This window comes from Chinchilla lanigera, unplaced genomic scaffold (genome assembly GCF_000276665.1).
Source record: "Chinchilla lanigera isolate Chin_1 unplaced genomic scaffold, ChiLan1.0 scaffold00039, whole genome shotgun sequence".
Taxonomy (NCBI): Eukaryota; Metazoa; Chordata; class Mammalia; order Rodentia; family Chinchillidae; genus Chinchilla; species Chinchilla lanigera.
In genome coordinates this window covers 10,102,031-10,127,255 of record NW_004955440.1, presented here as the reverse complement: position 1 = coordinate 10,127,255, position 25,225 = coordinate 10,102,031, and the positions used below count along the sequence as shown (strand labels likewise).

The 25,225-nt window shown below is 37.5% G+C and overlaps 1 protein-coding gene across 4 annotated transcripts in view; it reads right to left on the bottom strand.

The window, feature by feature from the left end:
- The window catches only part of Arhgap15 (Rho GTPase activating protein 15), a 590,914-nt gene that overhangs the window by 54,831 nt on the left and 510,858 nt on the right, over positions 1-25,225 (bottom strand). For all 4 annotated transcript variants that reach the window (XM_005390781.2, XM_005390780.2, XM_013517486.1 and 1 more), the window contains one exon: positions 7,789-7,894. In XM_005390781.2, the coding sequence (XP_005390838.1) occupies positions 7,789-7,894 (106 nt within the window). The remainder of the gene's footprint in view (positions 1-7,788; positions 7,895-25,225) is intronic.

The following is a 25,225-nucleotide window of genomic DNA, read 5'->3' as shown; positions in this document are numbered from 1 at the left end:
TAGTTATTTAAGTTTTGTTTTGTTTTCTGTGATTCAGTGGTAAATTTTACCATTCAAATGTGAAATCTAAAGATCTAAAGTAATAGTTTCACTCCCATCTTAAAACCTTATCTCCCAAAGCTTCTCCTGAAACAAGGATTCACCACAGGAAGGATCATTGAACTTAGTCCCTAACTCACAGACCTTATAAATCCTGTGCCAAGATGTCTCCTTAGTAGATGACATTTTAATGATTACTATGGGGAGCTGGGAACTATTGCTTCACCCTTGCAATCGGAGTAATTAATTTTCTTAACTACCAGGCCAAATTCTGCCACAGGAGTCCAGTTGAGAAATTTCAGGCCCATAGGAAGTACATTAGCTCTTCAAAGTGATGAGGGTGTCATTTGAAACACACAAGCAAAGGAACCGCTAAGCTTCTGGTTTGTTTCAAAGAACTTACAACCCTGGTCCCTCAAGGGGGAAAAGGAGGTAAGAGGGAGAGAGAGAGGGAGGGAAGAAGGGGGGGAGGGAGAGAGGGAAGGAGGGAGGGAGGGAATGAAAGAGAGGCTGGGAGAATGAGAATGAATAACATTTTGCACTCATCTCTCAATTTCCAGTAAAAATACCCATGGCTTGCAAGTCTTTGGATATCAGGTATTGTGGTTGGGTGGAAGACCAAAGTGTACAGAAAAAGAGCGCAGTGCCAAAAGACAGCGCAGAAAAACACACCCCGCTCCAAAACACACCAGACCTGAGCATTCAGAGGCTTGGATGGGCAGCAGGGAGCCTCACCCATCATTGCTCCTTGCCGACCGGAGAGAGGGGTGAGGTCTTCGGAGCTTTGAAGTCCATACTTTAACCATGCCTCATTTGCATCCCTCTGGTCAAGATGTGCCACTTTAAAGACAGGGTGGATGAATTATTTGCCTGCCGTTGGTTCCTCAGGCAACCCTTATATTTCTAGGTCCTCATCATGTAAGTCGCCTCTGACATGCTTTTGTAGAATATTTTCCTTAATATCCATGAAGACCACAGAGAAGCTTTAAATATCAGTTACTCTCACAAAATAGCCACAGCTCAACCGTTTCTGCTTTCAACGAGGCGTTCGACTGGCACGCTTCCATGAGATTTGTCTGTTCAGCCATATCATTTTTTCACCTTAGAATTCTATGAACAGCTGGCTGATTTTCTTACGGTCAGTACAAAAGGAGGATTTTTTTTAGCTCTCTTTTCAACTTATTTTACAACATGCCGGTCTCCTACAAGAACCTAAAATACAGCAAATATGTTTGTCTACATATTTTTAAAAAAATTTCAGGAGTGCTATTATTTCATAAGTCATATCTATCCATCTATCTATCCATCTATCTATTCATCTATCCATCTATCTATCCATCTATCTATCCATCTATCTATCGATCTACTTGATCACACCCTGGGCATCATGTACCATAATACTGTGCTCTACCACTGAGCTACACCCCTAGTCCTGTAAGTCATCTTTAAAGGCCACCCATTTCTAAATCATTTTACTCCTCTAAATAATGTGTACATTCCGGGAAATTGAGTATTCTTTTGGGTTCTTCTCCCTTAAAAATTTGAGATTGTTTTGGTTTTCCAAATGCACGCCACAAAGTAAGTCTGGCTAAGCAGTTCAATTTCACTCTGTGGAAAAAGTTTAGTATTTATTTTCTAAATTTTCAGTAATTATCATGTGTTATTTTTATCTTGGAAAGTAAAAATGTGGAAAAAGACTTCGGCAATAGCTAGAATACTTTACTAATAGTAGTGGTAACAAGGACTCCAGTTCTGTACTTCAAAAGGGCCGTGCCAGACCTAAGTGGATATATAGTTGGTAGGGCTGTCTGCATTGGTGAGTGAGGCACAGGGTAGGGCCCTACCAGCTGCAAAATATCTCACGGTCCTTGAGTTATAAGCATGGTGACTTGGACGTTCATGCCATTGTGTGAGATATGCCTCCCTTTAAACTTTTTAGGATGTTGCCATGTTACCCTGTCTAATATAAAAATAATTCACGTCTGAAGCTTCCACAAAACCAATGTTTTTTTTTCTTTCTGTGTGGTAGGATATTGTCATTGTGAGAGTTATGCTGATACATTAGACAGAAAGCAAGAGAACTCTCCCTATGAAACCTCTGTAACAGGGTAGGCTTTTGATAAGAGGCAGAGGAAGACCTCCCGCTCCAGCCTCCTCACACCTGCCCCAAAGTAAAGCGGCTGGGCTGCCCTCAAGCCAGCATCTGGATGGTGAAAAGAACTGGACCCAGAGCCATGGAACAGTGTGTTAGCCAGGTTGGTAGAAAACTGTGATGGAGCAGTTGGGGTTGGGGACAAGGTTAGGGTGTCATGAAGTTTATCAGAGGTGGAATAGCCTCACTGGGACTGTTGGAAGCAGGCTGAGGTAGGCCAGTGAGGAAAACCCAAGCTTTGGAATAATTTGGAGGTAGAGTAAAGACTTTTCGGGAAGCCCGGGAATCTGACAGAAATTTCACTCTATGTCATGCCATCAATTCTTCCTATATTTATTCCACTAAAATATTTTATATTTACATTACTATAAAATGCACATATAGAGGCATAAAGTTTACGTGGTACCTATATGCATTAGGTACTGTACATGACTTTTTGAAAGCATTATTCATCTATTCCTTACCACAGGAATATGTAGATTCCACTAAGATCTCCATTTTATAGATGAGAAAAATAGAAGTTCAATGCTGGCCAAGACTTCCAGTAAACGAAAGAGCCAAGACCCACGTTCAGGTCTGCCTAACTACGATGTCTGTTCTCTGTTCTCTTAACCTCACCCTCTCCTCCTACACTGCAGTTAGGAGGGAAAGGAAGCACATGAGAAAGCTCTTGTAATTCAAAACCTCAATGAGAGAAATGTTAACTTTTGAGCTAATATTTTTACTACTTTTCTATATGGACAACTTTTTCCACACATTTAGAATTATATTTTAAGTAGGTGGAATATTTTATCCCTGATTTTATTCAAGTTAACATATAGTTCTCTCCCAAATCATAAATAAACCTATGAGTGAGCTACGTGTCACGAAGTCAGTGTAACCTACAATGTTGCACCTTACTCTTCTCCTCCACCTGGGTGCTCATTGTATTTCCAAGTTTCTACCAGGGCAATGGTCTTGTCATAAACAACGTAATCTGCACAGACTTCCCTTCCTGTTGCTTCTTGTAGAATAGAAAGACTAAAATTACTCATTCAAAATATATGATGTCTTTGTTCTCAAGTTATATTGCCTCTAATGGCTCTCCTAAATATGCTGACTAGTGTACAGCAGCAAATAGAAGGCATTTTGAAATACACATGTGCCACAATAGTATTCAACCTATTTCATTAATTTTCTATAATCTCATCTTCCTCTCTCCTCATCCACACTTAGTAAAAAGAGAAAGGACCCTTTCCTAAACAATATCGTCTTTTGGTTTTTTATTGCTCTCAGAGGAGTTTTACAGTTATCCAGCACTGCCATTTCAGACTTATCTCTATGGCTAACCGGGTATGAAGAATGCATAAAGGAGGGAAATAAAGATGATTGGGTCCTTGCTTTAGAAAAGTCACTAGATTTAAATAATTTCTCTACATTCACATCCCATCAGTCCAGTCCAACTCTGAGGTTGCCTGGGTTTCTTTCCTCCTATCTGTTTTACCCTTCATACTGCTGATACTCTTCCATAAACAATGAGCACATCTTATAACTGATGCTTAAAGTTTTAGTGTTTCCCTTTTTGTTATTCAGCTCCTTTAATTGGCTTTCAGCCTCTAACTACTATTCATCAGCAATTATATCATTTTCTACTAACCCTTCACTCTGCCTTCTCGCCTTTCTAAGTAGGCTGTAAGAAAATACATTTGACCCATCTTGTATAGAGGTAGAATTTCCCATTTATCTGAAGATTCAGAAGGTACTACAGGCCTTCTAGGGCCCAACTCTACAACGTCAGTTTGTAAAAGTAGGCATGAATATAGATTTCAATTGCTGGCATTTAGAGCTGAGAACTTACTCGGAGTTACTGGCTTCAAGTAAGATAGCAGAAGCATAGAACTTGACCTTGAGATTGCTTGAGCATCAGGACTCTGGACATTTATACTACTTAGCCTGTTCAACTATTGTAGCATCTTATCCTTAAAAGTTCTGGCTTTTGTGGACAGGACTTACATCCATCTTCCACTCCAATTGTGTTGTATGAAGTTGTCTTTGTTGGTAATTGTTCTATTTTGAGGGGAATGTTTAACTCAGAACTTGGCAAAAATGGAGTTTTATTCTGTTGACTGTAGAGTACATAGGTCAAGTGGAATTTCTGGCACTTCATTACATTCCTCGAGCCTCACTAAACAAACTTCAAAATATATATATTTGAAACAATTTGGAATAAACAAGACACACAAGTGTTGATGGTAGGTTTTCTGAAGAGCTACCAAATGCATCAAGACTAAGGAAAACATTCTAATGATTCTTTCAAACATGAATATATTTAAATTCTAGTTAAACAATCCTCTTATTTAGTCTTCTCAAGCTTTGATGACATGCCACAATTGGCTGTTTATCAAAAACTTAGCAAAAAATGCTTAACAAGATATAATCATGTGCATACACTGTGCATAATTAGACCCAGTTTATAAACTGGTACAAGGTGAATTATGGTGACACCACCCAAGAAAGGTTCGTGGCTGGTAAGTAACACTTTTCTCCTCATCATTAATGATAAATCTTAAAATGAGAATGTTATGAGGTGATACAGAAAAATAATCTGATCCGAAACCTCAGTTTTAAAAATGTATTCTCATGGTTGGCCTGGTGGTACACGCCTATAAAGCCAGCATTCGGGAGGTTGAGGCAGGAGGATCATTGTGAGTTTCAGACCAGCTTGGGCTACAAAGTGAGCTCAAGGCCAGCCTGAACTGCATAGCTACATACTGTCTGAAAAAGACAAAAATAATTATTCTCATCTCTATAATGTTAAATGAAAATTCTCACGAGGTTAGGAAATTCATTTAGGTATAAGAAACATCAGTAAAAATTAATTACTACTAGGGACTGTGTGGTATGGACATGGAAAATTCGTGTTTTTTAATTGATTAAGTTTATTGGTACAATTTAGATAGACATAATAATGATCACAGTCATCACTGGGATTTGTACCTGTACATGATACATCTTGATTCTTCTTTTTTTTTTTCCCCATTCGCCTACCTTCTCTCCAACCCCCTTCTCTCCCTATTGACAAAAGCTTTGTTTCTATTTTTCCTTCTTTTCTCATTCTTTTTTCTTTTCCTTCCTTCCTTTCCCCTGTCCCCTCCCTAGTTTCCATTCCCATTTGAAATAAGGACCAAAATGGATAATAGATATTGTAAAATAGGAAGAAAATGTTTAAATGAAGATTCGTCTTTTGCAGGTTTTTAACCTGACAGATTTAACTGTTTAATTGGTTCTGGGTTTAACTGGCTCTAGGTTTCTTCATTTTATAGCTGTTCTTTCACTTGAAAAAACAGGGAACAAGTGATGCAGAGTAATGGATATTTCTTGAGAACTCTAAGAGGAGGTATTACATAACATTAAAGACTACATTTTTCCATTTGTTTTATCGCTTTGCCCAGTTAAAGTTACTGAGATAAGAGCGCCAGTATTTACTTGTAATTTGAAACCTCTTTCACGGTGTGTAAGAATCCTGAGGGAGAGGCATTAACATTTAAGGAATGCTTACCTTGTGCCATACATTTTATATGCATTATCTCATTTAGTGCTCATAGCCACAAGATATGTGTGATACTCTTTAATCCAATTTTGCTTGCCTGAGACCACAGTATGAGTTAAGTACAGAGCAGGGTTTGACTCTATGTCTCTCCCTTCCTAGTTCTTGTTTTTTTTTCCAGTACCAGGAATCGAACTCACAACCTTGCGCTTGCCAGGCAGGTGCCGTGCCGCTGAGCTAAATCCCCAGCCCTGCCCTTCCTAGTTCTTTAAAACTCAAGATCCTGTCATTGAATTACATGGGGTTGCTCACTGTAACCAGTGTGTGGCGGTCACAAGGAGGGCCATTCCAACAATAAGAGATGTTCTCAGTTTTGAGACAACGCTCTTTTCTAAAGGTAAAGTAAGAGAATAACTAAAATGGTGCATTGGAGTAAAACATATTCTCAATTGCAGTGACTAGTTTACAAGGTTATAGAGTATCTATACCATGAAGTATTAATAGGATCATTAAAATGAGCAAAGTAAGGCCTATTTAGTGAAATGGAAGATAAAGTAGATGAACAAAAGCATTCGCAGTAGGAGGTTACTTAGCACAAAAATCACCATGCGTACATACTTTTGCATGTATTCAGAAGCAGGTCCGGGAGGGTACATTAAAACAAGTTAGTCCTTTGGCTCAGTGGACTAAGAATGACTAGTAAATAAATTTCATATTTTAATGTATATGTATCGCAGTTGCTTATTTCTTGTGTAATTACATGTATTACATTCACAATTAAAAATCAAGTAATGGATTAGTAGAATAATATAGAGATACGACACAGCCTGAGGAAGAATGACTAGGGTGATTGAAGACATTTATCATCAAAATGCAAAACTGCTGTCCCAGTTCACTCTTCGAGAATGGTGCTTCACTACTACGATGCATATATGGTGAAAGCTAAAACCTCCTCACCTGTATTGCATTGTTCCCCTCTGAAGAAGCTGCTAACGGAAGGCAAGTGAACAACAGTCTTTGCAGATTTCACACGTCCAAAATAGAGATCTTAAACCTCCTCTGCCCGCTCTTTCCCCAGCTGCACCCTTCTCTTTGTGTGTTATTATCGTTTCTCCACTTGCTCAAGCAGAAACTTGAGTGGCACAGTCTCTTTGTCCTTTCCTTTCCTCACCATGTACTAAACAGCAGCAAATCCAATAGGATGTACCTCTGAGACCTCTTCACTCACTTCTGGGGGCTCCACCCAAGCCACTGCTTGCTACGGCCTGGACGGGTGTAGTCTCCTGTCAATGGATCTCCCCACTATCACATTTCCAACGTGCTCTCCATTCAGCAGTGAGAGCAATCTTTTCCACGCCCTCATTCTAGCGCTTGTCAGTAGTTCCTCCTTGTGCTTACAGAATGGAGAAAGTAATGTGACAAGAGGAAAAGTCATGTGATGTGTGAAGGTGATGAAATCTAGGTTTCTCACTGGCCCAAGAGAACCCTGTGTGATCTGATGGTGGCTCATTGTCTAGAACCTCAGCTCCTACTCCTCCCTATTCATTAGTTAAGAGCCTTCCTGGCCTCCTTCTACTTTTCAAATACGTCCTCTTTGAGCCTTTGGGTTTTATATTTGCCCCTCTCTACCGGGAATGCTCCCCTCTTAGTTGGTTTCCTGGCTAGCACTTTGTCAGCCTGAGCCCACACTGCAGAGAAGAAAACTGTGTTACAGGGAGTTTAGGGAACCTTGGTATAAGTGGTGGAACTGGGCTTTGACCTTATAACTGCATCATTTCATACTCTTTCCGTGATATTAGATAACAAACTCAAGACGAACCATCTCAGATAAGGTTTTGATAGTCAGGAAAAATGTGCTTGCTGAAAAGGCAGGGAAAAACAGTCTTTGAGACGTTCTTATAGTAAGGTAGACTACTACATTTTCTAGCTTCTGGTGGAAGAAGATTTATAGCTATAGAGGAAGTTATGAGATGGTTATATTTGGAAACTCCAGTCATAGAGATTTAAAATGAAAGGTTGCTCATTTGGAAATGCTTGAAATTTGACAGACCCAGAAGCCCTCATAACTTACTTAGTGAGATGTCCAAAGAGAACTTTCATGGTGTCACGATTTGGTGGAGGAAGTTTTTGTACGAGACACTTTATAGTTTCGATCCTTTCATTGTTGTCTTGCTTTTCTGAAAATAAATGAAAAAGAAGGTTAGAAAAGAATAAGATTTCCTAGGCACATGGGAGAATATTCTTAGTAAAATTTTGGACTAAGACTTAGCAACTAAAAGTACTAATAAACAGTCAAACAGAAAATATATTCTCCACCTAGTTAGTATCAACTTTCCATATTTTAACTCTAAATTAGACCAGGGTGACATGAAAGCATCAGTAATTGACTCTGACATCATCTTGTTAAGATCAGGCATTGAAGTGCTTTTAAAAATATTCTCTTTCAGCAAGAGTGATAGAGTGAATAATTCTTCCAAGGGTGCCATGTCCTAATCCCTGGAAACTGTGACTATGTTACTTCATGTGGCAAAGGAGTCTTTGCAGATGTGATCAATTTAGGAACTGAAGTTGGGAGATTTTTCTGGACCATCCTTGTGGGTCTGGTGTAATCACAAACGTCCTTATCTGGACTATGAGGGTCACAGAGAGATACGACAACGGAGGTAGAGGAGAAGGACCTGAGTTTCTTGAAACAGCTAGTGTCAGGGTTGGGGATTTAGCTCAGCGGCACAGCGCCTGCCTGGTAAGTGCAAGGTCATGAGTTCAATTCCCGGTACCGGGAAAAAAAAACAGAAACAAAAACAAACAAACAAAAAAAGAAACGGCTAGTGTCTGAAAGCTAGAAAAGCTACAGACAAAGAGCTTCCAAGAAACTCAGGACTGCTAATATCTTGAGCTTTTCCCAGTAAAACTGATTTCAGACTTCTCTACAGGAACTGTAAGATAAAAAGCTCATATGTTTTTCAAAATATCTTTTATTTTATAAAAAATAAAACACAATTAAACCAGAGTTTGGGTTATTGCTAAAGCAGCAGTAAAAACTAATACAAAGGATATACAGTGTAGTTTGGTATATAGTGTGACTTGATTCCAAATATTCTATAGTTTTCTTGACTTTGTAGAAAAGCACAACATTTAAAAAAATTACTCCTATGCTATCTTTTTCCCCAAACACATTTGTTTTTGTTGTAAAATAAGGGAATGCAAAACTCAAAAGTCTAAGTAGCATAATATCCAGATATACATTTTTTAAATTTAGAAGTTGTTAAAAACTTCTTTCATTTCTCATTGATCTGAGAATTTCTCTCAAAACTCCTTATTTGCTTCTCTTATATTTTCCTTCACCTGGATGGCAAAATAAGAATTGAATTACTTAGTACCCTAGGAAATTGGTCTAACCATAGTTTTAACCAGAATTTTAACATCTACAGGTATAATTACTTATTATAATTGAATGCTTTATGCACACTGACTTAGATACTGTTCCTCTCCGTATTTTATGTTTAACTTGGAGCACAAAGATCCTCAAGAGTGTAAAGAGAAGAACGCTGGGAAAGGTGACAAGCAGGAAAATCATATGGAAGAGAGATGCTCACCTCTTCCTATCCTCGTCTTCCTTGGGCAGACAATCCCGTCACGTAGAGGGGATGGCAATATGCAGCCTCCTCTGCAGCTGGAGTGGCCATAGGACCATATCTGACTAATCTCTGACTCATCTATTAGAGTTTTAGGTAGGACTTCTGGTTAGGCTAAGTACAGAGCTAATTTAGCTCCCTAGTCCTTTTATCTTTTCTCCTTTTTGGTTCTTAGAACTTGGATGGTTGTATTATGAGATGACCTTGACAACCGAGGCTACAGAAAGTGGAGCAAACTATTAGAAGGATCATCTCTGATTTGGGGAGCAAAGAGATCTCAGTTTTGTGACAAGAAAATGACCCCTTTTGTACCAAAGCCTTTGAAGATGAGTCTCTGATACTAAGGCCCAACACAGTTCCTAAAAAGATGTGCTGCTAACAGCCTAAGTCATAATCTGTTAATAGGTATACGCACTTTATACAGTGGGGAAGAAAGAGTTAGTTTAGAAACAAGGAGTTTCTTTAATATGGTGTTTGCAAAAGAAATCTTGTAGGGAATTATAGGAAAATATCCTGCTGAAGATGGTATTTGGCTAAAGTGGGGTGAGGGCAGTCTTCCTAGTAGAACTCTGCTTGGAAGATTTTCTTTTTCCTCTTAAAACCACAGAGGTCTATAAATAATGCCTCCCACAGTCAAAGCTTTCAAAATTGCAGTTATTCTTAGAAGAGTTCCAACATAATACTGCTTGGACAACTGCAAATGAACGAAACAAAGGGAAAAGAAAAGGAGCAGAAAAAGTTGCAACATCAGAGGCTACACCAGATGTAATCTTTTTTGCCAAATAGCAATAAGCTTGTTCATTGCTTAAGGATGATAAGAAAATGTGATGTCTCATAGGACTAGTTGGGGACTAGGGACTATCAGAAATTCAGAAAAAATTATTCTTAAAAAGCCAGGAGAAGTGAGAGTCAAGTTGGTATAGCACCTCCAGGATGGAGGCATTAGACATGTTGGAAGCCTTACAACCTCACCTTCTGAAGGTAATGCCACGCACCGATGACGGGACTAATACATACATTGTACGTGTGTGTGATGTCATATGATGCAATGCTAGTAGTGTTTTTTATTTGAAAACCTGGGGAACCGCTTGCTTTTAGCAATGAGGATGACACTGGAAAGTGGCAGGGACAAGGGGTGAGGGCAAAAGGAGACCTTCTTAATTCGCTGGAATTTCTGACTATAGTAGGAGTCAGGTCAATGTTAAAACTCCCCAGAAACAGACTGGGTGACATCGAGGTCTCTGAAGGAGCAGGCCTAAATTGAGCTTGACAGACAGTGAGTGAGACTTATTTTCATGTCCACATGCAAACCCTAGTTTGAGGGAACAAATGATCTGGTCAGAGTGGACTGAAGAAAAGTTGAGCAATGCTTAGTAGCGTACTTGAATTTCAAGGTCATTTCTATGGTGCTGAGCAGCAACTAAAATATTACCAAGTCTGTTAAACCACAGGTAAGAAAATTGTGAGCTTTCCTAGATAACTAATTCTCCTGCTATTTTCCATCACATTTAGAGCATTCCAGTTGCACAGTATTTCATGTAATATTTCCATTGCTTCAACACTTGCAATTCTCTAAGGTTGAGTAGGGAATTATCCTGTAAAGCCGGGCAGCTTCTATATTGCGAGGTAGTAGAGTCAAGGGGTGAAAAAAAGAACTAGTGAATGAATAGAAGACAAGAGCATGGGTTAAAGTAGAAGGACCTTAGTCTGAATTCTAGCAACTTTTATAAACCATGTGTTCTTGGGCTTATTTCTTATTCTCTTTGAATAACATATAAGGTACTAATTTTATGTAATAAACACAATAGTATGCACTGTACCTAGAACAATGACTAATAAAACTAATTACTCTATAAATTCCTCCTCCTACCTTTTTTGAGGTTCATGCTGGGTCAAGTTCACCTTTTTTTTCTAGCACTTATGTTATCTGGTTGCAGGGAATATTAAACTGCAGTTGCTAATTTTTGGACTGAGTTGTTGTCAGTTGGTGAAAACACAATTACTATGGTAGTTTGGCGTTACACAATACACTAAATACTTCATGAGGGCCTGAGAAATCAGTGAGCTGACTGGGGAGGAGTTACATTTAAGAATCTTTATAAAATATATGGTGGTTCCTTAGTCTGCTTATGAGAAACACTCTACATGCAGAATATTTTATAGACATGTTTTTCTTTCTCTTTCTGCTTGCACACGTATTTGAGGAATCAGACAAACAATGAGCAACACATGCACGTTGGTGGCTAAGTCATGCTGAAGTTCTAGAGGGGAAAATTATACATGGAGGAACTACTTATTTATTTATTTTTTTTACAACATAATCAGGACAAAATCTTTTGAGAAGGTTATAAGAGAGCTGTGTTTCTCCACTCAAATCTTCCATAGCTTGTAAAATCAGGAAACAACACAAACACCTCTAAGAGGGGGAACATCTAAAAATACAGTTGGATACATTAAAATCAAAATGACACCTTTTCAGATCTGGTTTATTGATGTGTCATGTTAGGAACTGGAAGCAGCATAAATAATACAGGAGTAGTTAATGAGCTAAGATTCATACACAGCTTACTAAAGATGTGTCAACTGCCTGCGATTGACTCAGTGAACATCTGAAAGACAGCATTTTCTATTAATATTTCTCTCCCAGCATATGGTTTCTCATTATTGTGAAGTATTGAAAGTCTGAGAAGACGTTGCGATATCTCTGACTTTTTTACTCTATGACTGGAGTGGGTAAAGGAACTTTTTTCTTTTTTCTATGTGGAGAATTAAAGAACCTCTTAGGTAAATCATATACTAAGAGATTTACACAAAATCTTTCCAGAAATAATAAACTCTATAATTTTCCTCTTTTATTTAAATTTATTCACGGCCTCATTCTCCATGATTTATTTTTGTACCTACTCTAGGCTTTTTAATGCCTCCATTTTACTTCTCATCTACACCCAGATAGTTTCTTCAGTCTCTCAGCTGTTAATCCACAAGCAGTACTAAGTTCTCCTGTGCTGGTTCCTTTTCACCACCCAGCACCGCTGAGAAACTGTTTCTGGCCCATTTCTCATCCACCTGTCCCCTCTCAAACTATATCAAATGAATTGTGGAACAGTTTCTTCAAAGACAATTCCCTGTCACTTAGAGAAGTAACATCTCCTATGTGACGTGAAATGGTTTTCAATGTTATGATAAGAATGTCGTTTCTTAGCTTTCCCCTTATTCATGCTTTGAGGGCACATTTTTCAGAATACAGTTCATGATAGTTACATTTGCATTTGTGTGAAGTGGTGCTACTAACATGGGGCATTTAGAGCTGAATGCCTTTTAGAGAAGGGACATGAGAAGTTATGCGATGCTGGGAAGAGCTCTGCTCAGTGCAGAACCTTGGGCCTTCTGACCTCTGGACACTTTTCTGGCCTTGTCATCTATGCCTTTATTTTTCTTAACTTATTTATAGCCGTATATTAAATCATACTTCAAAATAGATTGTACTGTGTTACGTAGGTTCACCAGATGAAAACAAGACTAGGGTCTCCCAGTAACCAATGGACAGGGGTTGCCATTCATCCCATTTATCTGCAATTCTTGAAGGACAACTGTATCCTTTTGTTTTAAGAAGGTCATCAGGACCAGAGCTGTTCTGCCTCTGCAAGTTATTCTGGAATATTTAAAGCATCCCGTCTGAAAAGCAGCTCAGGAGTCACTTCTGTTAGCATTATCTTTAGAATAAAGCATTTCTCTTGTTTCTATTCAGTTCATACACTTTGTATCATGGTCATTTGAGAGTTTAGTTAGAGACAGTTCTTGTTTATAGGAGGAATGAGCACCCTCTGAGCTTGTTTTCTTTGTTTCGCTGTACCTGACCACCAGATATAAATCTTTGAGGCAATCCTTTTTAATGGCAAAAATTTGGGCTGACGAATCATCTGAGGTATGACAAAAAGTGTTTAATTAATGTCTTTTTTTTTTTTTTTTTTTGGTTTTTCTCTGGTACCGGGAACCGAACTCACGACCTTGCGCTTGCCAGGCAGGTGCTTTGCCGCTGACCTAAATCCCCAGCCCCTAATTAATGTCTTTAAATAGCTTATATTTTCTTTGGGAAGAGACCCTCTGGAGGTAGATTTGAACCTCACAAATGGTTGCAAATCTACACATATTTCACATGGACATTATAAATGAGAGAAGAGGTATATCATCAAGGAGTCTGAAAGAACTGGGTTAGAATTTTTGCTCTGAAGTGTGATTTTGGGCACATTAGTTGAACTCCAGTTTTTCCTTAAAAATATAGAAAAACTGTACATCTCATGGAAGTTTTGTAAAATTAAGTGTGTCAGTGCAGACACACCTATAGTAAGTGCTCACTGAAAGTAACTCCCTTTCACTTTAGTATGTTTTGTTTTTTTGGTTGTTCACTCTAGCAGCTCTGACACGTGACTGCTCATACTGAAGGTTGTTTCCAGAATCACATGAAGCTATAAATTTACACTTCAGTACCCTTTCTTAAAATCAAAAACAGATTACGGTATGTAATAGATTTATAAATGAGTAGAATGCTGTGAGCTATCAAAGGACATGTAGTTAAATTCATAAATAGATAAAGGATATCAGAAATAGAAGTGTCAATACATCATATACAAGAAATACTTGTATATGGAGACTAATCTGTAGTTGGCAATTTGTCATTTTGAGAGACACTATACCTCAGACTACTCTCACCACGCCCTGCACTCTCCCCCAAAAAACCAGGAAGGCACATTCTGTGTCTGCAGACACCTGGCATGCTTGTTTCTAGATACTCATAAGTTATGTCCAAATAGTTCAGTTTGAGAAGAGCGATATGTTACTTGCAGGAAAGACCCAACAGGAACTAAGTTTATATGACTTAAGTAGGACTCTTCTTTCTCTACTGAAGGGCCAACTGGCAATTTGACCCGATCACTTCACTTCTACATCAGATTAACTTGTAGTTATGTAGCACTTGGGAAAGTTTCTCCCTTAGGAGATGTTAATATTTTGACCGTTTTTCAAATAAATAATCCCTTTCAGGAAAAATTTATAACATGAGGACAACTTTGTAGTCAATAAATGTCAGTATCAAAAATCCTCTGGCCAATGCATCCGTATAAGTCCCTGGACTCCTTTTTTAAATTCTTAAACTTTTGTTTTTATTTTAAGAAATAAAAGGAAAACATATTAACAAACAGACATCCATTTAATGAGCAAGGCATCAATCCACAGCCCACTTGACCACTGTTTCCAGAGCCCATTCTGAACATATAATGTTGTTAGAAAGTTCATTAGGGTTCATCCAAAGAGCAGTCTTGGTTCTTTGCACATCTAATCCTACTCTCTGGCAAAGAACAATTAAAAAAAACTATGGAGTACATTTGTCTGTAGCTAAATTAAACAAACAGATAATTTAGAGTATTAAACATATACGTGTATATGTGGTAGAAGAAATGATATTCATGAAGGCCCTATTGCAACCTGTGGTAGATATAAAGCTAATCTCTGTCTTTGTCATTTTCCTGAAGGCAGATAAGATATAAAATAATGGCATAACAGATGCTTAAATATATGATATATCATAATATATGTATCAATAAAGTTGCATTTTTCTTTTTAGTGAAGAGATCATTGAAGATAATCATTAAATTGAAAAAGCTTCCAAAATTTTAACTCATAATAACAAAAATTAAAACTTAAACTAATTTCAAATTTTGCAAATCAATGAGTATAACATTTTGCTTAGTCAATTTCTGAGGTTCTTCAAAATTTGTGTGCTTCACTTCTTCATGAAACCTCAAAAAAATTCAAAGGAAGTAAAAAATATCTCATTCTTTTGCACAGAATTATATCTGCATTATTCTAGGGATGTTTGGCAGGTTAACCTCACACTGGGAGCAAGTTTGGGGAAAATATTCAAGCTTTAGGCTCCATGTAATTTCTAATAAAGGGAGTGTCTTTGATGCAATCAATTTTAGGATGATAACATTCCTAAAATTAACCTTAAACCATATGTCTACTTCTTGAGTTTGCAATGATACTCCTGTTTGTCTAAAATGAAGATACTCTAGTGGTATCTGCTAGTGCTACTGTGATACTCTAGCAGCAGTCTTCATAGGAAAAGCATCATCTTACTGTCTTCCCCAGAATTTCTAGTTCTTCCTAATTTTGTAGGTGTCATGGTTTCCAAGCCCATTTCTGTAACTTACAAATGAAAACAAATTCATTTTCAGGTGGAAGTCAGTGCTGAGGAAGTAGAGCTCACCAGTTTATTTTCTCTGAAATTCAGTTGTGCCTAAGTGTTCTTTAAAATATGGTTACTCATGTATATCTGGTTGTACAAGTTCTTTAAATAAAAAATTCTTACCATTTTGAATCATTTGATGTCTTATCATAAACTAGTAATTCATTTCAAATATTTAAGTAGCTATTTAAATTGGTTATCTTTGTGCATTTTTTTACAAGAATTGAGAGTGTGAAAATACTATTCATGTTGGACATTTTTCATACAAGTGTGTAATCTATCTCTTTCCATTGATGGGCAACTTTATTGTAGAGAGGATTTAAAAATCTCACTTGAAAACAATAAATCTATCTCAGTATTAGAAAAAAATATGAACTGTGAACTAAAAAACATTTCTCCCTGCCTTTTGGGTTAAAAATGACGTTTTAGAAGAAAGCATATTAAACTTTATCCATTTCCATTTGACAAAACAAAAGGCCTCTTAAGAAGAGAGAATGGCTAATACGGTAGATGACCTGGCCAGTTCATTTGACATGGCCATACAGTGACACTGAGAAAAGTAGAGAGGTATGAATTAAACATCAAATCTTTTAAGAAACAGATTATAAAATAATTTTATGATTCAGCTTTTTTTTTTTTTTTAAATTGTGAGACTACTGTAAAAGAAGAGAAACAGGCAACATGTGGTAACTTTAGTCAGCATTTCTGAACTGGGAATGATAAACACCTCTGCCTGGCTCTGGCATTTATCAGAACTGAGATATTATTACCACACAGAGTCACAGCATGGTTACTGTTATCATCGGAAAAAAGAGCCCAGCTAATCTTAATGGTTTGTAAAGCCGTTACCTGCACTGGTCTGACATTTATCATGATCATTTTACCACATGGGTCCTACATAGCAAAGGTCTTTTATCTGGAAGGGACATCACTATGAATTATTATTTGCAGCTAGGTAGAAAATTGTATGTTGTAGATACCTTTTCTCATTATAAATCACATAGTCACATTCCACCATTTCCCCCAGAAAGCTGCTGAGCCTAGGTTTTTTGCCACAGCTTGCTTTTCTCTCCCTCTCTATTTTTATAGTTTCTTGAAAATACCAGCCATTTTCATTAGCATGTTTAAAATGGTTTTTGAACCACATGTATAGTAAGTATACATATAGGTACACTTTCTTTATAGCTACAGGACTTTCCTGAACGTTGCATAAAAGGTCTGAGTAGCACTGTAGAAATTGAAATTGTTAAACTGTTTACTTTTTTTTTTTAAAAAAATTACTCTTCTCTTTTCTGTCTTGGTGGCCAGACATTTCTCTGTTCTTGACCTTGTCAGTAGAATACTCACCAGTAGATCATACAAAATTTCTTGTGTTTGATTTGAAATACTCAAACACTTGTGACATTTCTTGTCTGAAATCCTTAGCTTGGAAATATGTTCTCATGAGGAGCAAAAGTGTTTTATTTTGTTATAGTGTGAGCTTTTTCAGACTCAGCTTTAGTAATTTACAGTGTAGTAGAAAGTTCTTCCAACAAATTTGGTTTAAAAAGATGCTTAGATTCTTTCCATATCATTGTCCTAATGGCATATATTAGTATATACTGTGGAAAATATAACATTACTAAAAGGTCTGATGTTTTAGAACCATGGGATCAAGTCAGTAAACTAAAATGCATTCATTTAGCAATGGAAAATTTCAATGAAAAGCCCAAGTTGTTTACTATGGGGAAAAAATGAACAAATCCTCTCTTTTAAAAAGATTGAGACAACTAATCTTCTGAAAGAGATATTTATATATTTTCTTTCTTTCTCAAGTGTTCCATTAGGAATAAACAAGTCAGAAATTCTGCACTTTTATAATGAAGGAGAGGAATTCTTTGCCATTTCTGCATTTAGGAAGAAATGTGCAAGAAGAATGTGACAATTTAAGCAAATCAAGATTGTTTCAGATGGATCACAAACGGGACTTTGTGGGATATTTTATACTAGCATGTGAAACGAACAGTACATTTGAAAGGCGGATTTTTCTCAATGGTCTAGTTCTGATGTGTTTTCCCATTTCTTTGTGTGTGTAAAAGAGGTTTGGATGTGGGGTTTAATATTGCTTCGACTCTTTTGCAAATGCGTTCTGGAGAAATATTCGCACATGAAGGAAAACTGATGTGCTGTATTGTGACAGCAGCTGGGGGATACGAATGAAGAAACCAGAATCTGGAATTAGCAAAAATAAACACCTATCTTCCCCCTCCCCCAAATCTATCCCCCAAAATGTTTATGGGCATCAATAGTATTTATCTTTTCCTTTGGAAAAACCTACTATTTTTCTCAAATGCCTCTATTCTTTCAGGAAGAAAACCTTTAACCCGAGGTGCATTATTTTGCAGTATTGTGCGTTACTTTGCCACGTTGCTACAGTGGGTTTAACTTTTGTATTATTATAAAGTTCCCCCAGAAAAAAAGCAGCTCTTGCATCAGAGACTCATTGTGAGGTGTGCTGCACAAACCGAGGGCCAACACAGTGGAAGGCACTTGTGAAAGTAACCTGTACTTTCGTTGCTCAAAAGGAGTTGCAGATAATTTGGTTCAGTGTTCTAAAACAACACTGTAAAATGGTGGCCCAGTATTCCAACATCCTGCTTCACCAATCAAACAAAGGGCAGTGCTGCTTTAAAACAAACAAGCAGAGGAGCAACAAACGTCCCCTTTATTCTTTTCTATTTCAGGATGACTGTTGTGTTCCAATTTCATACCATCTTGCCATCAACCCCCCGCTCCACCCCCGAACTGTAACCTGGGAGCATTTACAATAATTAGTGAAGGGCTTTGCTGCTTGGATTTTCTCTTTTTCAGGGAAACTGGGTGAAATGTTGAGTGCTAATGAAAGTCGGAGACTTTTAGAAGTGGTTCGAGCCAGGCACACAGCTCGGGCAGACGCTCTGAGCTTCCCACTGTGCGGTAGTGCAAGGCTCCCTGCTGTTATGTTTACCGTAGTTTTAATGTCTGTGAAAAAATTCCTGATGCAACCGAATTATGTTATGCCCTTTTGTTTATAGAACCCTACCCTCCCTGCTGCCCCCACTCCCAATTTAGCAGATTACCGTTGCCCTTGCTTATTACAAATAGCTCTTCCTCAACTTTGTGGCCATCTTACCACTCCCGTTCTTACCAAGACAGCCCAGCTGCTTTGCAGCCTTGCCTGCAAACCCTCTCCAGAAGTTTCAGGAGCTTTGCACACACTCTGTTCTACTTATGCAGTCTAATAGCAGACATCCGCTTCTCCACTGCATTAGAATTTTATCTGAGGTAATACTACAGCACCAAATTTAATCATCTGACATTGACAATTCTCGCTTAAAAAGCGAACGTACTTGGTTAAATGCACTGTGTCTTTAAAGAAATCTATTAAAAGACCTCAGACTCACTGCAAACTAAATAATGTGTCCTCTAAGATGGAAACAACCAATTTGCAATTAGATTTGTCCTTTTTCTTTTTTTTTTTAAAAAGTGGTTCTCTTAAAGAAAATGACCATTCTGTTATATGGTAAATTGTTAAATTTACCAAGTATGATGTACAGTGAAGTTTTTAATGAATATTCATACCACTCTTTCAATCCATTAACAAGACTTAAGACAATGAGGATGCGACTCACTCCCATTTAGATATGGGAGAAAAGTGGAATTAATAGCAAATACAGCACTTGGGAAAGTTTAACTTTAATGTATCAAACTCCAGGTGCCAGAGTTTGAGGAAAATAACCAATAATAGCCATTTTTAACATATTTGATGGGACTGATTATGCAATGTGCAACTCTAAATGGCTTATAGCACATTGTAGCATGGTTCCATCCCATTGGCTACAGTAGGGTGCAGGCAGATGGATGACAGTGACAGGGAGAGAAGTGCTTTTGCTTAGCCGTGCGTTAAGATGCCATCCAGAAGCTCTGTGCACTGCAGACACTTCATTAGGATGCCAGGATAATGGTAAACTACCACTCAGAGTGACACCCCATTTCCTGCTTACTGAGCGCTCCAACCTCGGCAGATGTCAACAATCTCACAGTGCTACAGAGCAGACCTAACTTTCCAGCCTCTTTGACTCCAATTTTTTCCTCCTAGCAGTGCCATACATTATGTGCAATATGTAATGGCAAACACCTCACCGAAAACAAAATCTGCCCAGTTCATTATGACTCGAGCGTGCTTCCTTGTTTTCTCTTTCCTTTACAGGATGAAGGGCAGGGCGAGGCATAAGAGAATACGTCCATCCACTGTTCTCCCCTCAAAATTTTTTGCTAGAATCCCATTTACTAATCGGTTCAAGGTGTTAATTGTGTGGTGAACTCTGATGCGTAGTAGTTAAACTTTGACATGGGGGATATGATTATTTCTTCTCATTAATGTCCTTTTAAAGGTAAGAGCTTTCAGGATTCTTTTGTTCAAGATTTCAGATTCAGTTTCAGTAAGGTTCTTAGTCGTTTGCCAAGAAAAGGCTGACTTGACATCTGGATGGTATTTCCTCTGCAAATGTATAACTCGAGGCCATTCGCACACCTCCGTACCAGCAAGTCAAGCCAAGAGAAGCTTTTTGCTATGAAGTAAAATCCAAAATTCTTTTTGTAAAGAACCATGGTGTGGTTTAGAAGATGAAAAAAGTACACCCCCAAGATGGAAAAAAATAATCCGCTGAAATCTATCTGTATGATTAAATGATTGATTTGTATTTTGAGCTTCTAGGTATCTTCTTAGAATCTCAAAGGTCATTGCAAATGGTGGAACAAAAAATATATACCCTCCTCTTGGGTCTCATGATTTCTAGGCAAAGATGAAAGGTAAAGAAGAAGCCACAGGCAGAAGTCACAACCAAGGATGAACTTGAAAGTGAACTTTCACCCTGGACCCCCTGAAAGAGCTGATGTAAATCTTAACTTTTGGGTTCAAACAGCAACTACAACTGCCAGTCAACACCTTGTTCAACTGGTGACTAAATAAGCTTGAATCAAAAGACAATAGCTTAGACCTCTTTAAGCAAAACAGGGGCTGACCGCCAATGTAGTTACGAAAAATTAAGAACAGTTTACTGGAAGACGCATTGGATGTAATTGGAAAATGCCAGGGGTGAATCTACCTGAGCTATGGAATTACTGAACCAGAGAGACTGCCTTTTGGAAAGCAGATAAAAACCTCTTTATCTTTCTCCAACTCTTTGGTTTTAAAATCAAAGCCACGAGGCTGACACGAAACGGAAAATGGGCCAATACTCTCTTCCCTACACAGTTAGCCCTGTTCAGTGAAGGGTGAATACCTTTCTCCTTCCTCTTCTTCCCAGGCTCTTCCTTTTCTTACTGCAGATCAAGATTCCTCTTTTACTTTGAATAATTCATCAATAACAATTTTCATAAAATAACTGTGGACAGGAAGAAGGCAAAAGGAAGCTCTGATAATGGCACATTCTGCCTTAGGAATTGTCTGGCATGCAAACATGGTGAAGCAGAGGCTCACAGAATTCTCCTGGGCATAAAATCTCAGAACTGTAATATTGTGTGTACTCCAACTTTTGCATGCCAAACCTTAAATGAGTAGAGGTAGGAAAAAATTCAATGTCAGGCAAATTGTGCTATAAGAGAACAAATACACTAAGAGTTGACACAAGAGCTGTGATTATCAGTTTGTTACCTGGGTACAGCTTCAGGACAAACCTTTCTACTTTTTGATATGAGTAAACATCACAAAATGTCCAATAATATGTGACCTATCGAAAAATTTATCTCAGATAACAGAAATATGGCAAGAGGAAGTTCAGCAGTATCACAGGGACCCAAGATAGGCAATTATTTAGCATACTCAATAGAGTTTGATACATCAGGGAGTTTAACAAAAAGATAAGCTAGTCAAAAGAAGAGAACAGGATAAAAGGAAAAGTTACTAGGATAAGGTAGTAAGGATACAGATGATTTGAGGAGGAACCATGTTTAAACTAAAAATGCAGAACAAATTAAATTTCACATAAATTATGTCGGTAATACGGATCACAAGCTAGGAAAGTTCCCCAAGAATATGGAGACACTGACAGCGCTGAGGAGGAAGATATGTTGGAAGTCAGAGTGGAGAGATTATGTATAATTTATATGTACCCTAAAGAAGAAGCTAGGACATTTGAAAAAATAAAGATAAGCCAAATGTAATAAATAACCCAGGCCAAAATCAAAGAAAACTTCTGCGAGTGAAAAAAAACTGTATTAATATTGAGAATGACAGGTAGGCTCTAAGAAAATATCACGAGTAGATGCACTATCTTGATATATTTTGACAAAACTTATGATGATAAAGATAAAACAGTACCTTATAAATAGGTAGAGAAAAATAAGACTAAATAAGCATTTAAGCTTTCCTAAGACTTTTCTCATTAAATCCTCAAGGAAAACAAAGGAGTATAGTGGGTTTACAGCAAAAGTTTTGTGGCCCCCAAATTGTGCACATGTTCAAAATTGTCTTTTGTATGCTGAGACAATAGGAATTGTCATCTACGCAAAGACGTAGAGCAGCACAGCCTTCTGAAGGCTTGTGGAACTCTACCAAATGATAGCTCAGAATATATACCTCAAGAGCCCACCCTGGGCAACTTAGTGAGACTCTATGTCACGATAAAAACACAAAGGGCTGGAGAAGAAGCTCAGTGTGAAGGCCCTGGGTTTAATCCTCAGTACTGAAAAAATGATACCTCAGGAATAGAGACATTAGACAAAATTACAGCAACACTAAATATCTTCCTTACTTAGTTTAGAGCCCAAACTTAGAAGTTCCCATTGGGTTACTTCTCTTTGGCTTCAGCTTTGCTTGTGGTACAGGAAATGGCTCTGTGTGATCCACTCTTCATGGTTCAGGTGAAAGCTCTGGGGATGTGTGGTAATTATTTCAAACAATGACTGATGCGATGCACTCCCAAGTCTGTTAGTAAACACTGTTACTGGAACGTTGTGCTGGAGAGATACTATACACGTTTTCTCGTCCATAAAAATCAAAGCTGCAGGGAGCAACAGAGTGTTTACTTCTATTGCTAAGAATCCTTAATAAACATGTTTGGTATATATAATAGTTATATTGGAAAAATTGAGTGGGAGGACAGTGCAAGTTGTAAGGACTGAAAAAATCAGGCAATGATAGATATTGTATATAAATTTTCCTCTACTATGGATGTTTTTAAATTATGTTAAGAAAAAACAAATCTGGAGCAAACAGGAGAGAAGGAAATAACTAGGAAACATGATGCTGAAATTTAGAGTGACTTTTACTTTTCTTTAAATTTCAAGTTACCTTCAGTAAATATTTCTTATTTCTAATTTACAAAAAGCAATTTAAAGTGAGTTTGTACAACTGCATAATTATAGCTTTGCCAAGCATTTACTATAAAGACTGATAGAAAATATATCAAAGCATTAACTGTGATAAGTTATCTTTGAATGGTAGAAATGTGAATGAGTTTTTAACATATTAAAATATATTTTTTACATTCTGATAATGGTTTTGTGTTATTTTGTAATGAAAGTAATTCAATATGCTTGTTATGATGACGACATTCCACTGGGTCCATGCCATGAAAAACACAAGTAGTTTTATAGTTCAAGCAATTTCTAGGGAAATCATGCTCCTTTTCTCTAGGACTCTCCTCTAGGTATTTGTGTTGTAATTAATCCTTTATTTAGTGACTGTTTTCCAGAATCAAGGAACCAAAGTCTGTGTTCACCATTTTGTTCCTTCGGGTGAAGATATGGGTGAAGGGACAATTGTAAAGAGAACTCTGTAGGTAGATACAAAATGCTGTAGGACTGGGCCTCTGGTACCCGAAGAAGTACAAAGAATCCTACTGTACTGTATATGTAAGCATTCTTCGGTTTTGTAATTTATAGTTCTTCCTCAATCAATTAATTTCCTGTGGAATTTTACTGTCCATTGGGCTGAGATTCTCAAAGGTGGAAAAGAAAACTGACACACCAACGCTAGTTCATGAGTAAGACATCGTGGCAATGTTGCCAAGTCAAAACAATAGAAAGCTATTTGTTTTGTATTAAAACACACATTTTATTCCCTTTCCTGAGCTTTTAAGTCATATTAATCTCTATTCTCTTATGGAAAATCTATCCATTAAATTGTTTCATAGTTGTAGAGAAAAGAGATATTTATGCAGCTATTTTTTTTGTTTTGTTTTGTTGGGTTTTTTTCTGGTACCAGGAATCGAACTCAGGATGTTGTGCTTGCCAGGCAGGCACTGTGCCGCTGAGCTAAATCCCCAGCCCCTATGTAGCTAATTTACATATCTAAACTTAATTGTTGGGGCTGGGGATTTAGCTCAGTGGCAAAGCGCCTGCCTGGCAAGTGCAAGGTTGTGAGTTTGATTCCTGGTACTAGAAAAAAAAAAAAAAAAAAAAAAACAACTTAATTGTACTTCTACTGTTCTGCACATATTAGATGCCCAATTAATACATGTTGATTAAATTATTCAGGTAATTGCCTTTGTTCTTCAGTGAATTTTACATGCAGTCAGTTGAAAAATCATTTTTTAGTTACTGTTAATAGATCCCAGTTTAACTAAGCAATGAACAAAAATAAAATATTTTAAATGTAGAAGTTGTTGGAGAGGCAGAAGTTAAGTTTTTGGTTAAATTTTTAGTCAAAATTGGTATTCTGCATGGACCATGAATTTGGAATGTTAGAACGCCAGTATGTCTGGAATACTTAAGGGAGCCCCCTGTTGGTTAATCATAGAAATGTGTTCTGATTTCTTTTTGTCTTCCAGATGATCAGATATATTTATTGAAGCATCTGCAGTTGGCCACATAATTAATGGCCACATGATTTGGGATGGGGGCAAAATCAGCCTCTATATTTGATTAATAATATTTTCCCAAAATCCTGCTTTCAGAAACAGTTTTTAACTTTTTATCTGAAGGGATATAAAAGAGCACTGTGAACCACTAACGGATAATTAGAAATGCAGGCAATACAAGAAAGGTTTGAAACAGAATCAAACTGAAAATAAATTTGAGCATATTACAGTGGGATTCCTCAAGGAAGCTGGAACTGGTTGCCACTGGAATAGCCTAGGTGCTTTGCAAGGGCTCCTCTGTTCATCCTAAAACCAATATCTGTGAATTCAGAAAGCAAATAAAGTTATTTTCTTCTATGATCAAGAAATGGACCTTTTTCAGTGGTCGACAAATTCCAGAACTTCAGAAATAAAAATAATAATAATGATAAAGGGTGCAAATGTTAGGTTTTTTCCAGCTAACATAATTTTTTAAAAAAGTAAACATCAACTCCTCAAGGGAGATTTAGATCTGAAGACTGTTTATTATATCATTTGAATAGGACTAGACCTGGCCTTTTGACTTTGAACCACTACCAAATTTCAGGCTGTGAGGAAATTGTTCTACATTTCCTGACAAATTGAGTTAAGCAGACATTAAGTGGGCTTTAAGAAAACAAATGGCCATCTTTATCACAGGTGGACACTGATGGTTTAATGGGGCCTGGGCTGATTGTATCACTTCTAATGGCTTGACGGGAAGCATTAGGGTTTTTGCATAAAGAACTGGCATTGCGAACCCTGCTAACACAGACCTGTCAAGCGCTC